This window comes from Coregonus clupeaformis, chromosome 19 (genome assembly GCF_020615455.1).
Source record: "Coregonus clupeaformis isolate EN_2021a chromosome 19, ASM2061545v1, whole genome shotgun sequence".
NCBI classification, from domain to species: Eukaryota; Metazoa; Chordata; class Actinopteri; order Salmoniformes; family Salmonidae; genus Coregonus; species Coregonus clupeaformis.
This window is the reverse complement of record NC_059210.1, coordinates 31,207,497-31,224,626: the sequence shown is the minus strand read 5'-3', so window position 1 is coordinate 31,224,626 and position 17,130 is coordinate 31,207,497. Positions and strand designations below refer to the sequence as shown.

The 17,130-nt window shown below is 45.8% G+C and overlaps 1 protein-coding gene across 6 annotated transcripts in view; it reads left to right on the top strand.

The window, feature by feature from the left end:
* myo9ab (myosin IXAb) overlaps positions 1-17,130 on the top strand; it is a 214,860-nt gene that overhangs the window by 69,614 nt on the left and 128,116 nt on the right. For all 6 annotated transcript variants that reach the window (XM_045227171.1, XM_045227170.1, XM_045227172.1 and 3 more), the window contains exon 2: positions 2,079-3,078. In XM_045227171.1, coding sequence (XP_045083106.1) covers positions 2,161-3,078 — 918 coding nt within the window. In that variant the 5' untranslated portion in view covers positions 2,079-2,160. The remainder of the gene's footprint in view (positions 1-2,078; positions 3,079-17,130) is intronic.

Genomic DNA, 17,130 nt, shown 5'->3' with positions numbered 1-17,130 from the left:
GTAAGGTAGGGTCGTACTCTGCGAATGTTGTAGAGCATGAACCTACAGGATCGGGTCACCACTTTGATGTTAGCGGAGAACGACAGGGTGTTGTCCAGGGTCACGCCAAGGTTCTTTGCACTCTGGGAGGAGGACACAATGGAGTTGTCAACCGTGATGGCGAGATCATGGAGCGGGCAGTCCTTCCCCGGGAGGAAGAGCAGCTCAGTCTTGCCAAGGTTCAGCTTGAGGTGGTGATCCGACATCCACATTGATATGTCTGCCAGACATGCAGAGATGCGATTCGCCACCTGGTTATCAGAAGGGGGAAAGGAGAAAATGAATTGTGTGTCATCTGCGTAGCAATGATAGGAGAGACCATGTGAGGATATGACAGAGCCAAGTGACTTGGTGTATAGAGAGAATAGGAGAGGGCCTAGAACTGAGCCCTGGGGGACACCAGTGGTGAGAGCACGTGGTGCGGCGACAGATTCTCGCCACGCCACCTGGTAGGAGCGACCTGTCAGGTAGGACGCAATCCAAGAGTGAGGAGCGCCGGAGATGCCCAACTCGGAGAGGGTGGAGAGGATCTGATGGTTCACAGTATCAAAGGCAGCGGATAGGTCTAGAAGGATAAGAGCAGAGGAGAGAGAGTTAGCTTTAGCAGTGCGGAGAGCCTCCGTGACACAGAGAAGAGCAGTCTGAGTTGAATGACCAGTCTTGAAACCTGACTGGTTTAGATCAAGAAGGTCATTCTGAGAGAGATAGCAGGAGAGTTGGCTAGAGACGGCACGCTTAAGAGTTTTGGAGAGAAAAGAAAGAAGGGATACTGGTCTGTAGTTGTTGACATCAGAGGGATCGAGTGTAGGTTTTTTGAGGTGGGGTGCAACTCTCGCTCTCTTGAAGACGGAAGGGACATGGCCAGCGGTCAAGGATGAGTTGATGAGCGAGGTGAGGTAAGGGAGAAGGTCTCCGGAAATGGTCTGGAGTAGAGAGGAGGGGATAGGGTCAAGCGGGCAGGTTGTTGGGCGGCCGGCCGTCACAAGTCACAAGATTTCATCTGGAGAGAGAGGGGAGAAAGAAGTCAAAACATAGGGTAGGGCAGTGTGAGCAGGACCAGCGGTGTCATTTGATTTAATAAATGAGGATCGGATGTCATCAATCTTCTTTTCAAAATGGTTGACGAAGTAATCCACAGAGAGGGAGGAGGAGGAGGATTCAGCATATGAACTTCAAATGTTGGTTCTCATGGGTCATTTTACATGGAAATGTCCTAATCTAATTAACCATGTGATGGAGATAAAGTGAATCTGATCTAAACTAACGCCCTCAGTCTAAATTCTTCATCTCTCAGTATTAATTTAAGGGAAAAATTATATCAGGTTTGCCAAAAGTCTTGCATAGTATTTTGCCAAAATGCTGGCTCCATCGATGAGAGATGTCTCGATAGGACTCACCTGGTTAAATAAAGGATACATAATTGGTTTTGACGTTGGTCTCTCAGTCACCTTAGCTGTGGAGTTAGAATATTTTCTTTTGACATGCTAGTCGCTAAGCATAGCTTAGTCTCTGTACTGTACGGTGTTCTCTGTGGTGAACGGTGGCCCGTGGAGAGCACTCGGTCTATTCAGTATCAACAGGGAAGTGGTGAATTAAGCCATTGTGTTCTCATTAGAGACACTTCTGTGTGGACACTGGCAGCTGTTAATCTTGGCACACGGAAATGGCACTGGGATTAGCAGACACACACACACACACACACACACACACACACACACACACACACACACACACACACACACACACACACACACACACACACACACACACACACACACAGTCCATGGCTCAGATAAATCAGGCCCAGTGGCTTAGAAATGTCTGGTGTTCTTGGTTTTGCTGTCTGTTTTGTGACTTTCTCTTTCTCTAAAACAATACCAGTTCTTTTGACTATGACACACAAAAAGCCTGTGACACATGAAATAATTTGCTATCTGTAACCACTCCCCTCATGTTGTTCATCTATACTGTATCAAGCCTGCCTCTGACTTCTCTCTTCTTTCCTATATTTTTCTCTCTTTTATTTCTTCTCTTCTCAGCTGGAATGTCCTGAGTCAGTCCCCCAGGCCCAGAGAAGAATACCTAGTGGCAGCCAGCGCTGATGGGATCTGCTGCTCCAGTATGAGCCTTCAAGATGCCGGCTGCGGCTATGCTAGCACTAACGCTAACGCCAATATGGCGGCTAACACGGCTAGCGGCAGCATGCGGCGGCGCCTGGAGGACCAGGAGTTCACCCTGCGCGTCTACCCGGGCGCCCTGGCCGAGGGCACCATCTACTGCCCCGTGGGCGCCCGCAAGAGCACCACGGCTGCCGAGGCCATCGAGCGCCTGCTGGAGCGCCTGAGCCTGGACGGCACCAAATGCTACGTGTTAGCCGAGGTGAAGGAGTTCGGCGGGGAGGAGTGGATACTTAACCCCAGCGACTGCCCCGTCCAGCGGATGATGCTGTGGCCCCGCAACGCCCTGGAGAACCGCTGCGGCCTGGGCAGTGGCGAGGACTACCGCTTCCTGCTCCGTGAGAAGAACCTGGACGGCTCCATCCATTATGGGGGGAGTCTCCAGATGTGGCTGCTTGTTACCGAGGAGCGCCGCCGCATGGTGGAACGGGGTTTCCTGCCTCAGCCCGCAGGGGGCGAGCACCCGGCCGACCTGTGCGCTCTCCCCGAGCTGACGGAGCGCGCCCTGCTGGAGAGCCTGCGCACGCGCTTCCGCCAAGAGAGGATCTACACCTACGTAGGCTCCATCCTCATCGTCATTAACCCTTTCCAGTTCCTACCCATCTATAACCCCAAGTATGTCAAGATGTACGACAACCACGCGCTGGGCAAGCTGGAGCCGCATATCTACGCAGTGGCGGACGTTGCGTACCACGCCATGCTGCAGCGGCGGAGGAACCAGTGCATCGTCATATCAGGCGAGAGCGGCTCGGGGAAGACCCAGAGCACCAACTTCCTGATTCATCACCTGACTGCCCTCAGCCAGAAGGGATTTGCCAGCGGGGTGGAGCAGATCATCCTGGGGGCAGGGCCTGTGTTAGAGGTAAGGACTTGATTGGTTTGTTGACTGGTTGTGGGGGGGGTTGATATTGTGTGTGTGTGTGTGTGTGGGGGAGAGGCTCCAACTCTGCATACACAAGTATGAATTTGATCGATGTTTTGTGAAATGTCGGTCATGGCTGGGTGATGCTAGAAAGACAAGTTGAGGTGCTGCATATCATATGTAGTGAGGGTAAACTAGTGGTTGCTACCTTAACCAAAATTATCATGTCTCATCCTTCTTTATCCCATACTTGGCCTCATGTTACTCTCTTCCTTGAGACTTGAAGTAATGCCGGGTAGACACTACATGATTACGGGGTGAAATCTTATGAACTTGGGCTAGGATCAGTATGTTGGGACTCGCTTAGTTTGAGTGGGTGAAGGACACACCGATAATGGCTGTTCAGTTCTCCAGACCTTTGTCGGATGTCCCGATAAATGGTCAGACATTTCAGAAATGTTGGTTGTGCATCTTGTGGTACGGGCAGTGCTACGACGCGATTGGTCAGTGACTGCTGCCAATGCGCACTCAGCAAGACCAAAACAATGATGGCGAAGAGGAAAGCAACAACAACACGCCGAGGTGATGGAAGACAGACAGGTGATGCTGTGGAGAGAACGCAGCTGCCTTGTCATCACCTCTGCGACCTACCAAATGCAGGGCAGGATCAACTAGGGAATCATTGTGGAATGTGAGCACCCACATCCTGGGGTTGAGGATGGACAGAATGAAAGATTTGGGACAAGAAAATCTGGAAATGTGAGCACGTCCATGTTAAGATTTTAGAAGTCGTGTGGCGTATGCTGTCCAGCATAACTGTAAATGAGACAAATGATTGGCAGCTTGCTGACAGTAAGCCATAGGGTAGTGGGGGGGTGCTCACTGTGCTGCATGCAGAAGTACAAATGCAGAACTATGTGTTGTGAATTATAGGTCATGGTTACAGGGATATGTGTGACATGAAAGCCCAGGAAATAGGTTATTTCACTAGCAGCCGTATATATTTAAGCAGGAGACGAAGCATGTCACAGTGGATTATAGACATGTTTTAAATCGAGATTGGAATGCCTCGACATGCGGAACCTATATTTATCTGCTATTGCAACATATTAGTTGAAGCTTATATATGTTATTGACCTAGAAACCGTGCTTGGACATTTTATAGCTTTTCAGAAAACCTTAATGCAGCATGGCCTAATACAGATGGGATTAGGAGTCGATTATGCATTTAGATTTTGATGTATAAAAAGGCCAAGGACTACTAAAGGGCACACTCATTTTATTCAAGTCCGATTTGTGATTGCCTTTCAGTGCTCGTTACAAAGTGATTGGCTGCAACAGGAGCCTTTTTGTCGAGTTTTGGGCCTAGAGAGTGTCGCTTTCCAGCGGCCATTTTGTCTGCCACGAGTCACGACACAAGAACACTGCTGCACATACAGTGGGGTCATGGTAGAATGTGCACTCACCATGTGCATCACATGTGGACCCAATGCTGTAAAGCAGGCCTCGATCTGGTTAGTTAGGGATACGGGGCCGGTAGTCCTCAGGAAATCATAAATACATTTTTATAAGACCTTATTCGAGTCTTCTGTTGAAAGAGAATAGAGAGAAATTTACCTTTTTATAATTTAAAATGGCTGGGAACTTTGAATCTTGTGTTGGCTCATAACTCTGTTGTTATCTAAGGCTTGTTCACCAGTTCTGGTATCCTCCAGGCAAGTAATACATCACTGAGACTCTGTGAACCAGTTGCTAGAAGTGGATATTTGACATGGATGAATCTGAACACCTATCCGGCTCTCAAATTTTTTTGTATAATTTTTTTCGGACAGTGTGCTTTTGTAGCCTGTTGGTCTCCTACTTCCTAGTCTATAAGCAGAAGATAACAGGCCTTGAATAAATACCTTGAAGTCGATAGTAATGACATGCAATTTTTCCTCTTAACCAGCTGAAATTCCCAGTCTCTCTTTGATATGAGTAGCAGCTGTACCCAGTGGAGAATGTATCCCTCCGGGTGAAGTTTCCCAAAGGTACAGATCTAGGATCAGCTTCCCTTCCACCAATCCTAACCAAAACTGAGCCAAGATCAGCGTCTAGGGGCAACTTCCCCCTATTCCAGGAGGTATCAATGGCTAACTGTGAATACCTCGAGGCCTGACATTCTTTGTCCTGCTGAGATGGACCGGAGTAGAGCAGTTAGTGGTAAAAAGGTCACCGATTTACAACCTGAGCCGTAGAAGCGGAACTACTATTCTGGCTGGTCTCCAGTAAAGTCATGCCAATTACAGACCCATTTGCCTTGGTCTGATGGATCTAGTTAATCTAGCTGCTGGTGGTGTAGTGTTGAAGTGGCTTGTCAAGTGGCCTGGGCTAATATATATTGTTTGCACTGTGAGATTGCTTGTCGGCCACTGCCGTTGGTTGTATGTAGGAGTTTTTGGAGAGTGGCGAGTGTTTCTCTGTTAGCTGGATGCTAACAACTCGTATTGCCTGGAGGTGCTTGCTATGGTTGCTCCTATACTACTCTTCTCATGTAACGTACACATGAGCATGTATCCACGCAAGCACACATACACACACACTGTGCCTTTGATGTTGCCTTGACCTGACACTTGCACTTCTGCTGCGGAGGCAAAAATCTGCTGCCATTTCACTCCTGAGAGAACAATGTGCCTCTAGTCTTCTTTCCAGCACATGGACACCCTGGTGAGAGCAGTCTCTCTCTCTCTCTCTCTCTCTCTCTCTCTCTCTCTCTCTCTCTCTCTCTCTCTCTCTCTCTCTCTCTCCTGTCTCTCTGTCTCTCTGTCTCTCTGTCTCTCTCTCTGTCTCTCTCTCTGTCTCTCTCTCTGTCTCTCTCTCTGTGTGTCTATGTCTCTCTGTGTGTCTCTGTCTCTCTCTCTGTGTGCAGCATAGGCACCCTCCCGCACATCACATTCTATTACCGTGTAGTGTGGGTTAACTGCATCTCAGGTTGATGCCAAGTTAGTCATCTTTATCTTATCTGTGGGAATGCTGGCTACTCTGATTTCCTGGAAAAATAGAACAGAGATACAGACACACACATTTGTGACCATGGCCTGAATCTGTTGTACACCCTTACTGTGGGTAAACCATAGCAGTAGACTAGAGACACTAACTCACTGTGATTGACATTGCTTATCAGTGAAGTGCACCATAGCCTGCACTCCAAAAACCACTATGAAAACTGCAGTCTCCCGTCTACTCTTCTCCACCAATGCACCATCACCACGACCGACAGCATGACATCATGCCAGCACTATCATCTAACAGCTCGCTTCGCCCCAAATGTCCCAGTAATCATTACTTACCATAAAAAACCCTTTAATGTGCCACCGCAGAGGCCAGTAACTGCAGCTGTGCGTAATCTGAGCTGCGTTCAGAGCCCCAATGACAGGAGAGGCATGACGGCACAGGGTGCATCAATATTGTGCTGACAGGAACACTGTGGGGTGATGGGAAAGAAGTGTGGCTAGTGTCATACAGTGTTTTTCTAATCAGTCAGGTGACTCAAACGAGAAATGTTTGCCACAGGCCCCAAATACTGCCAATACACCTCTGCCTGTTTAATCAATATCCCTCGAAGGCGAAAGACCTGTCTCTGAGACTGGTAACTGTATGAAATGTTACAAGCATTCAATGGCATTCATTCATCGATAGTTTCCTGTCCCTGATCATTTGCAAGAGAAAGATATATATATCCCAACAATTGATTTGAGGACTCCAAGATGGCACCGTTTGACTGAGAACTGCACTGCAGACATGTAGTAATGTTCTGACCATGTAGCCTGGCTACCATTTGAAGTTGCTCTCTATGCAGATGGTATGCAAACAGCCAATAGAGTATAGTAGGGAGTAGGGACCCAGTATCAGTTAGCATTCACTTAGCTCTCCTGGAAGGACTCCCCAGGGTGACAACCAGCTGATCTCTACTCCAGACAGACCCAACTTCAGGAGGTTAAATCTAGCTGGGATCAGACCACGCTAATGATCAGGCTCGCCCTTTTAAGGAAAGTGCTCAATTTACCCACACGAAGCATCTCCTCATGTGAAACACCCGACGTTCCCAAGATTACATGTCTCGTTGCCTCATTTTTACATGGACCCTTGACTCTCAACAACACCATCGGTATCTAAATGCCCCGCATCCTTCCAATGACACCCTAATGTTCCAAAGTAAAAAAAAAAAAGGAAAATCAAAATGGCTGCCCAACACTTCTTCGTACTGAGTTGGCCAACCTTATGTCTATACATGCAGGCCAACCACAAACCCTTCCCAGTCTGAATAAGCTAACCTTAGCTGTGGGCTGTTTGTCTGGGGCTGAGAGACTGAATCTGGGGTTCTTCCTCTGGGGCTCCAGAGAACAGATTATAGCCTGCTTTGTTCTGGTGATGTTCCAGCAGACGTGGCTGCCTATGGAGTAGTAATAGGCCAAGTAGTATGGTGGTGGTGGTAGTAGTAGAAGCCACTGAGGCCCCCACCAGATATCACCTCTTAACCAGGCCCTGAACGAGGGACAGCCCTGTCTGCTGAGGCTCAGATGGATGGCTCCAGATAGTGCCAGCCCCCCCGTGAGTCTCTATCGATGGGGGATAGGTGTAGAGGGCATATCTGTGTGTGGGTCTGTGAGGGCTTGAGGTGCTGCCCCATTTTCTGTTCAGACGCTTCTGAGCTTTAGATCAGAGATGGACTTAATGCTTGAAATCCCATATAGCCGGGCATATGGTTGCACTTACAGTAGACACCACCGTGACAGTTGAACCCATTGTACTTGAGGCTTGTGATGACCTTGTCAGTTTTTGCCTTGAGACTCATACATATAGACACCTTGACTGCATTCGGGCTGGGTGATATGGCCAAAATATCATATCACAGTATTTTTGCAAATTTTTGACGGTATGATGGTATTTGTCAGTATTTTATGTTTTTAATAATAAAAGTTATACATTTGCTTTGAGTAGTGCGTGACCATAGGGTGGCAACACGTTGGAAGTGATTTCAATGGGTCTCTCTCCAGTCTGTTTTATACTATTCAATTGAACTTCAACCCCCCAAAAAATCGGCATTTTCATCCATTTCTGCATTTCCTGCACTCATTTGAGATCATTTCCACACTGCCACGTAGGGCTGCTCGATATGGGCAAAAAATGTAGGCCTTATTTTTAACCAAATGTTGCAATTGCGATTTGACTTGCGGTATAGATCAAGAGACATCGGTGAACTGTTGGAATCATGGAAATATAATTATTATTCTAATTTTATTGTTTATAGATAATCGCGGGCACGAATGACAATGCCAGGGAGGAGTTATTGTGACAGGGTAGGAACCAAAGTGTTGGTCAGTGTTTCCTAGGGGACCCTATAATCTTTGGCTACATTAAATGTTTTCTCTTAGCTACTTCATATAGCTAACATATTCATGCTTCGCCAATTCCTCTTTGATTTAGAAGATACTGTTGTACAAACAACATGCTGATTTAGGCCTCCACAGTCACTTGTATCAGGCTGTATCGCTAGTTATGTTTGCTCTGACTCAGTACATTTTATAAGCTAGCTCGCAGCATACAACTCTGCATGCCACTGCTGGCTTGCCTCTGATGGGAGACCAGATGCTGTTGGAAGTGGTATTGGAGGGCCAAAAGGAGGCACTCTTTCCTATGGTCTAAAAGAATATTACAATGCCCCAGGGCAGTGATTGGAGACATTGCCCTGTGTAGGGTGCCGTCTTTCGGATGGGACGTTAAACAGGTGTCCTGACTCTCTGTGGTCACTAAAGATCCCATGGCACTTATCGTAAGGGTGTTCACCCTGGTGTCCTGGCTAAATTTCCAATCTGGCCCTCATACCATCATGGCCACCTAATCATCCCCAGCTTCCAATTAGCTTAAAGCTCCCCTTTAACTATTCATCAGGTCGTTGCTGTAAATGAGAATGTGTTCTCAGTCAACTTACCTGGTAAAATAAGGGTTGAAAAATTATAAAAAACGAGCGATTAGTCAGCTTACACAATTTAGCCACAACTTGCTAAGAAAACGCAAACTAGCTGTTTGCAGATTTAAGAAACACAAACTAATAGTGTAATTTATAGAACGCTTGTGGATTTATATTAAGAAGCAAAGTGGGAACAGCATCGTAGTCATCAACATTGTTGCATGTGCTGCATTGACCATGCAGACTGAACGCAAGTGTCTCGTGGTCGAGCAACAACAAATGCTGAGAGAGAGAGAGAGAGAGAGCAATTGAGAGAAAAGCTTTTTGTGCGTATGGACATTTCTGTGATCTTTTTATTTCAGCTCATGGGACCAACACTTTACATGTTGCATTTATATTTTTTGTTCATTATATAAAAGTGGACGTTACACATAGCGTTATAGAAGGTAAAGTAAATCTCAAACTGGACCATGCGTCAATACCAGTATATACTAAAATACAGTATACTGCCCAGCCCTAAATGGCACCCTATTCCCTATATAGTGTATTACTTTTGACCAGGGCCCTATTTAGGGAATAGGGTGCCATTTGTGAGGTAGCCCCTCAGTGTGTAGGGCCATTTGTGTGTGAATGCTGTATATAATGCACTTTGAGGGATTAGGACGCTGTTTTACCGTCTGGTTTACACGACTCTCCGGGCTGCCGTGTCGGGTCTATGTCCTGTGTCGAGGCGAGTAGCCTGTCAGAACTGGTTAGCTTAGTGCTCAGATACACTAGCAGCTGTGGGGATATGGCTCTATGGCTGAGTGTGTTGTTTGAGTGAGGTGTTTAAATCACAATAAGACATCCAGAGGACAGAAGTGGTTTTATTGAACACGTTGGCTATAACCTCCCATGCTCTAGGCCTAGGGAGTGCTTGGTCAGTGAATTATCATATTTCCTTCTATGTTGCCAGCTATTGTTGCAGACCAAGGAGTCTTTACAGGTTGGTGTATATTGTATTTGTTAGTATATTGTAATTGTTATGCTAGCCTTTCTAGGATAGCTTTCATAACATTGGACTAAGTAAAGCAGGCGGTCTACTTGAGAGCTAGCGTTAGCACGTTTTGTGTAATCATGTGCTCCTGTTAGCACGTCTCTCCCCATAATCCATATCCCCAGCGCACTGCACGCTCTCCAATGGGCTCCCAACATCTGTTCCCTGGATTATACTCATCCCACCTCTCTCTCTCTCTCTCTAGCTTGCTCTCTCTTTCTCACTCTCTCTTTTTCTCGAACATTCCCCTTTTCCCCCTCTCAGGAAATCGTACAGTATGCATGTACCTTAGCATACAGCTGTACATAGTGTACTAAGACAGTTGCTACATTAGCTTCAACAGGAAACACACTGGACAATGTTCAATACTGTATCATTGTCTCCTTTGGCTGTCCTATGTCTCGTTGCCCTTCAACAAGACGGTTGAAGTCTGATTCTGGACACTTAGCTATTTGTGTAGCCTCACATTAATACGGCTTACACAAAAGTAGGGCTGGTAAAATTATCGTATAACTGTGTAACCGACGGTTATTGATGAAGGTTTGCGCTTAGTGGGACTATCATTTGTTTTTCAATAAGACAATGACCCAAAACACACCTCCAGGCTGTGTAAGGGCTATTTGACCAAGAAGGAGGATGATGGAGTGCTGCATCAGATAACCTGGCCTCCACAATCACCCGACCTCAACCCAATTGAGATGGTTTGGGATGAGTTGGAACGCAGAGTGAAGGAAAAGCAGCCAACGTGCTCAGCATATGTGGGAACTCCTTCATTATTGTTAGAAAAGTATTCCAGATGAAGCTGGTTGAGAGAATGCCAAGAGTGTGCAAAGCTGTCATCAAGGCAAAGGGTGGCTACTTTGAAGAATATAAAATATAAAATATATTTTGATTTGTTTAACACTTTTTTGGTTACTACATGATTCCATATGTGTTATTTCATAGTTTTGATGTCTTCACTATTATTCTACAATGTAGAAAATAGTAAAAAATAAAGAAAAACACTGGAATGAGTAGGTGTATCCAAACTTTTGACTGGTACTGTATATTTTATATATATATATTTATTTTGGGAACAAACAACTGACTGAAGACGGTATGGCGGGGCATTCGTGAGGTTGTGTCAGTTTCTGCGGTAGCATGGTCTCTTAACAATGTGATTTGTTGCCCCTTGCTAAAATGTAGAATGTTCATTCAAATAATGTTAACTAATGTGGCTCTTGCAATGGAATGTATTTTTTGTAATGTCTAGTGAGTTGAATTAACAAATCACAACACATATTGATGGGTACACTTGCCTGCTTTTACTTCGTACTTTGCTCCTATGGGCCGAGGCGGAAGAGGAAGCGACATCCCACTCCCTCATTTTTTCTGTTTCAATGGAAATCAATGAATGAAGTAGACCAGACCCAGCTGCTATTGCATTGGTGTCTATGGGAGAGTCACCCCCCCTTATGTAGACGGGAACTTACCATTTTTTTCAATGGTAAACGGCCTGAGTCTATGGGTACACTCGCAATGGCCGCCAGTCAAACCATTATGCCATCATTGACTTGAATGGGGACGCCCGTATTATTCATTCTATTTCAAATCAAATGTATTTGTCACATACACGTGTTTAGCAGATGTTATTGCAGGTGTAGGGAAATGCTTGTGCTTCTAGCTCCGACAGTGCAGTAATATCTAACAATTTCATAACATATACCCAATACACACAAATCTAGTAAGGAATGGAATTAAGATTATATACATATATGGAGGAGCAATGACAGAGCGGCATGGACTAAGATACAGTAGAATAGTATAGAATACAGTGTGTGTGTGTATATATATATATATACACACACACACACACACACAGCACCATTTGGACAAAAACACCATCTGATTAAAATCTAAGTCGTGTCTCAAATGGCACCCTATTCCCTAGAACACACAACCTGGTCAAAAGTAGTACACTATATAGGGAAAAAGGTGCCATTTGGGACGTAATCATAGACCATAACACCAGCTCCCATTGTTGAGAGCCTTGGCTTGTCTGCGTCAACACAGCAAACAATGGTTTTACACGTGCAAGGAATGGAACACAAACATTGATACAATAGCTGAGACGGTTGAGTGATAAAAGGTAGATGCTAACTGTGTTTGTGTTGGTTATGACTATGAGCAGCATAGTTTAAGAAGTAGCAGGTAGCATTGCGGGACTTTACCAAGGGACAAATTGGTAACGTGAAGAAATCATACTAACAGTATATTATTAGGCTAAATCCTAATTAAATGACTGAAATTTATAAATGTAATGTGATGTTCAATAAGGAATGGATTACGAAACACTCAACCTGAACAGGTTGTTTCAATAGGCCCCATAGGGGTAAGAATATATGTTGAGTCCACAGCGTTAACCTGAGGTGTGGTGTTCTGCCATACATCCATAATAACCAGGGATGGAAGTGTGGTGATTTTGGAGATGGCATACTACTACTAACCAGGGCTGTGAGTTTGGCGATTTTATTTGTTGATTCAGAAGGACTGGATATACACTACATGACCAAAAGTATGTGAACACCTGCTCGTCGAACATCTCATTCCAAAATCATGGGCATTAATACAGAGTTCGTCCCCCCTTTGCTGCTATAACAGCCTCAACTCTTCTGGGAAGGCTTTCCACTAGATGTTGGAACATTGCTGTGATGACTTGCTTCCATTCAGCCACAATAGCATTAGTAAGGTCAAGCACTGATGTTGGGTGACTAGGCCTGGCTCGCAGTCGGCGTTCCAGTTCATCCCAAAGGTGTTCGATGGGGTTAAGGTCAGGGCTCTGGCCAGTCAAGTTCTATCACACCGAACGAGACAAATCATTTCTGTATGACCTCGATTTGTGCACGGGGGCATTGTCATGCTGAAACAGGAAAGGGCCTTCCCCAAACTGTTGCCACAAAGTTGGAAGCACAGAATCGTCTAGAATGTCATTGTATGCTGTAGGCTTAAGATTTCCCTTCACTGGAAGTAAGGGGCCTAGCCCAAACCATGAAAAACAGCCCCAGACCATTATTCCTCCACCAAACTCTACAGTTGGCACTATGCAATGGGGCAGATAGCGTTCTCCTGGCATCCGCCATACCCAGATTTTTCCGTCGGACTGCCAGATGGTGAAGCGTGATTAATCACTCCAGAGAACGTGTGTCCACTGCTCCAGAGTCCAATGGCGGCGAGCTTTACACCACCCCAGCCGATGCTCGGCATTGTGCATGGTGATCTTAGGCTCGGCCATGGAAACCCATTTTCTGAAGCCCCCGACAAACATTTATTGTGCTGACGTTGCGTCCAGAGGCAGTTTGGAACTTGGTAGTGAGTGTTGCAACCGAGGACAGACGATTTTTACGCGCTATGTGCTGCAGCACTCAGCGGTCCCGTTCTGTGAGCTTGTGTGGCCAACCACTTCGCAGCTGAGCCGTTGTTGCTCCTAGACATTTCCCACTTCACAATAACAGCACTTACAATTGACCGAGGCAGCTCTAGCAGGGCAGACATTTTTCAAACTGACTTGTTGGAAAGGTGGCATCCTATGACGGTGCCACGTTGACAGTCACCCTGCTGTTCGCTGCTCTGGCACCCCAATGGTGGAACAAGCTCCCTCACGACGCCAGGACAGCGGAGTCACTCACCACCTTCCGGAGACATTTGAAACCCCACCTCTTTAAGGAATACCTGGGATAGGATAAAGTAATCCTTCTACACCCCCCAACCCCCCCCACCAAAAAAAAAAATATATATATATATATTGAAAAGTGGTTAACCCACTGGCTATAGGGTGAATGCACCAATTTGTAAGTCGCTCTGGATAAGAGCGTCTGCTAAATGATGTAAATGTAAATGTTTTCAGTAAGGCCATTCTACTGCACATTTTTGTCTATGGAGTGCATGGCTGTGTGCTCGATTTTATACACCTGTCAGCAACGGGTGTGGCTGAAATAGCCAAATCCACTCATTTGAAGGGGTGTCCACATACTTTTGTTTATATATAGTGTATCTAGGTCAACTTTCTTTAAAGGTGAGCTCACTCAATCACAGGAGAGTTTCAAACTTTAGGAGACTGGCCAGATTTATTGGCATTTAACTAATACCTCCACTTTGTCGGTTTCCGAACCTACGTATAAATAACCTCTACTTTGAACAGGAAGTCTGATTTCCATTAACTCACTATGCAACGGTCACATGGCTAAAGCCAAAATGGCAGGCCGAGGAGTTATCGGTCGATCTCTTTCCTCCATAGCTTGGTATTGTGTTACCCAAACCGCTGGGGAAGAGAGAGGGAAGTTGAATTTGCGAGCAGTTAGAATGGTGGATTTACTCAAATTGATTTAATAAGAGACCTTGGCTTCTTGTCATCTTATCTCCGTCTAATGGGGAAGGAGGAAACTGAGGAACTTTTTTGGAGCGGTGAAAGAAACCAGCTTTCCTTCCTCTGAGACTCTCCTCCTCTCTTTTTTCCCCTCCCTTAAATAGTCAGGCTTTCCTGTCCTTCTGTCTGTCTGAACTGTGTCCTTCTGTCTGTCTGAACTGTCTCTGTCTGTCTGAACTGCCTCCGTCTGTCTGAAATGTCTCCGTCTGTCTGAAATGTGTGAGTCTAAAACGTGTCTGTCTGTCTGAAATCTGCCTCTGTCCGCCTCTCTCAACTCTCTCTGCGTCTCTTTCCACTATGGAGGGACCAATACTCTGGGTACAGCGCAGTCTATTTTTACATCAGGGCAACCAGCGCGAAGCCGCAAGAATGCACAGCTCCGACGTGACATTACGACTGGCTACTGTAACACATGTAATCCCAAAACCAACACACACACAGAGCCCACTCAGATCCTAAAAGCACACTCGCGGCGTCAATCTAACTCACGTAATCCTAAACAAAACCTACACACAAGACAAACAGCGTCTAACTGGCTATTTAGAATCGCATGGATTTGGATTTGCACAGGCAAGGAAATTAGTACAAAGGAGCAAAATAGACTCATGCTAGAGAACGCTGTGCTGAAAAAACAACTGTATCCCTGTAATACACATTAGGGTCAAACCATAAGTACACACAATAATATAGATCCACGCCAAATATGATAATAGATCCACCGAAAATATTATATAGATCCAAATAGCTCCACATCAGGGGGACGGATGCAGTGCCAGTTATCAAAGCATATGACACAAATATAAAAACGCCTGGCTGTCTCTTAGTCCGGAATAGCTATTAGCCTCAAAACAGGGGATGCATCCTGTGGTGAGTGGATGTGTACGACTCCAATGTGACAGGAGATATTACTGACACTCCTCTGCCTCGGGGGTCAGAAATGCCAATGTGAGGGACCCTGTGTTTTACAATGTTTAGTGTTTTACTAGGACAAAGTAGTAAAGGCACAGACAGAAACAGACACGGCTTGTTAAAGCGCTTTATGGAGTGACGGAAGTCAACGCTTTGTTTACAAGGTGGTGGAGCGGGTTAAACGGTGAGAGATGATGGGGCAGGGAGAGGGGTGTCCTTATTTGTATACAGTAACATGGTAAAGGGGTCTATCAAAAGCCATCGTGAGTCGGAAAGGCAAGCCAAGGTTCTAGTTTGACACACAGCGGACTTACACTGCATTCGGAAAGTATTCAGACCCCTTGACTTTTTCCACATTTTGTTACGTTACAGCCTTATTTCTAAAATTGGTTACATTATTTTTTCCCCTCAATCTACACACAATACACCATAATGACAAAGCAAAAACAGGTTTTTAGAAATGTTAGCAAATTTATTACAAATACAAAACAGAAACACCTTATCTACATAAGTATTCAGACCCTTTGCTATGAGACTCAACATTGAGCTCAGGTGCATCCTGTTTCCATTGATCATCCTTGAGATGTTTCTACAACTTTTGACAAAGCACTTCAGAGCAAAAACAAGCCATGAGGTCAAAGGAATTGTCAGAGACAGGTGTCGAGGCACATATCTGGGAAAAGGTACCAAAACATTTATGCAGCATTGAAGGTCCCCAAAAACACAGTGGCCTCCATCATTCTTAAATGGAAGAAGTTTGGAACCACCAAGACTCTTCCTAGAGCTGTCCGCTCGGCCAAACTGAGCAATCGGGGGAGAAGGGCCTTGGTCAGGGAGGTGACCAAGAACCCGATGGTCACTCTGACAGAGCTCCAGAGTTCCTCTGTGGAGATGGGAGAACCTTCCAGAAGGACAACCATATCTGCAGCACTCCACCAATCAGGCCTTTATGGTAGAGTGGCCAGACCGAAGCCACTCCTCAGTAAAAGGCACATGACAGCCTGCTTGGAGTTTGCCAAAAGGCACCTAAAGGACTCTCAGACCATGAGAAACAAGATTCTCTGGTCTGATGAAACTAAGATTGAACTCTTTGGCCTGAATGCCAAGCAACATGTCTGGAGTAAACCTGGCACCATCCCTACGGTGAAGCATGGTGGTGGCAGCATCATACTGTAATATCACTCCTACTCCCCAGGAGCTATCATTTGTTGACTTCTGTAACCGTAAAAGCATTGTTTTTTTGCATATTAACATCAGAAGCCTCCTCCCTAAGTTTGAGTTATTCACTGCGTTACTACACTCCGCCAACCCTGATGTTCTAGCAGTGTCTGAATCCTGGCTTAGGAAGGCCACCAAAAATTCAGAAATGTCCATCCCCAACTACAACATTTTCCGTCTAGATAGAACAGCCAAAGGGGGTGGAGTTGCAATCTACTGGAGAGAGCCTGCAGAGTTATATCATACTATCCAGGTCTGTGGCCAAACAGTTTGAGCTCCTACTTCTAAAAATGCACCTTTCCAGAAATAAGTCTCTCACTGTTGCCGCTTGCTACAGACCCCCCTCAGCCCCCAGCTGTGCCCTGGACACCATATGTGAATTGATTGCCCCCCATCTATCCTCAGAGTTCGTACTGCTTGGTGACCTAAACTGGGATATGCTTAGCACCCCGGCCATTCTACAATCCAAAACTAGATGCCCTCAATCTCACACAAATGATCAAGGAACCTACCAGGTACAACCCTAAATCCGTAAAC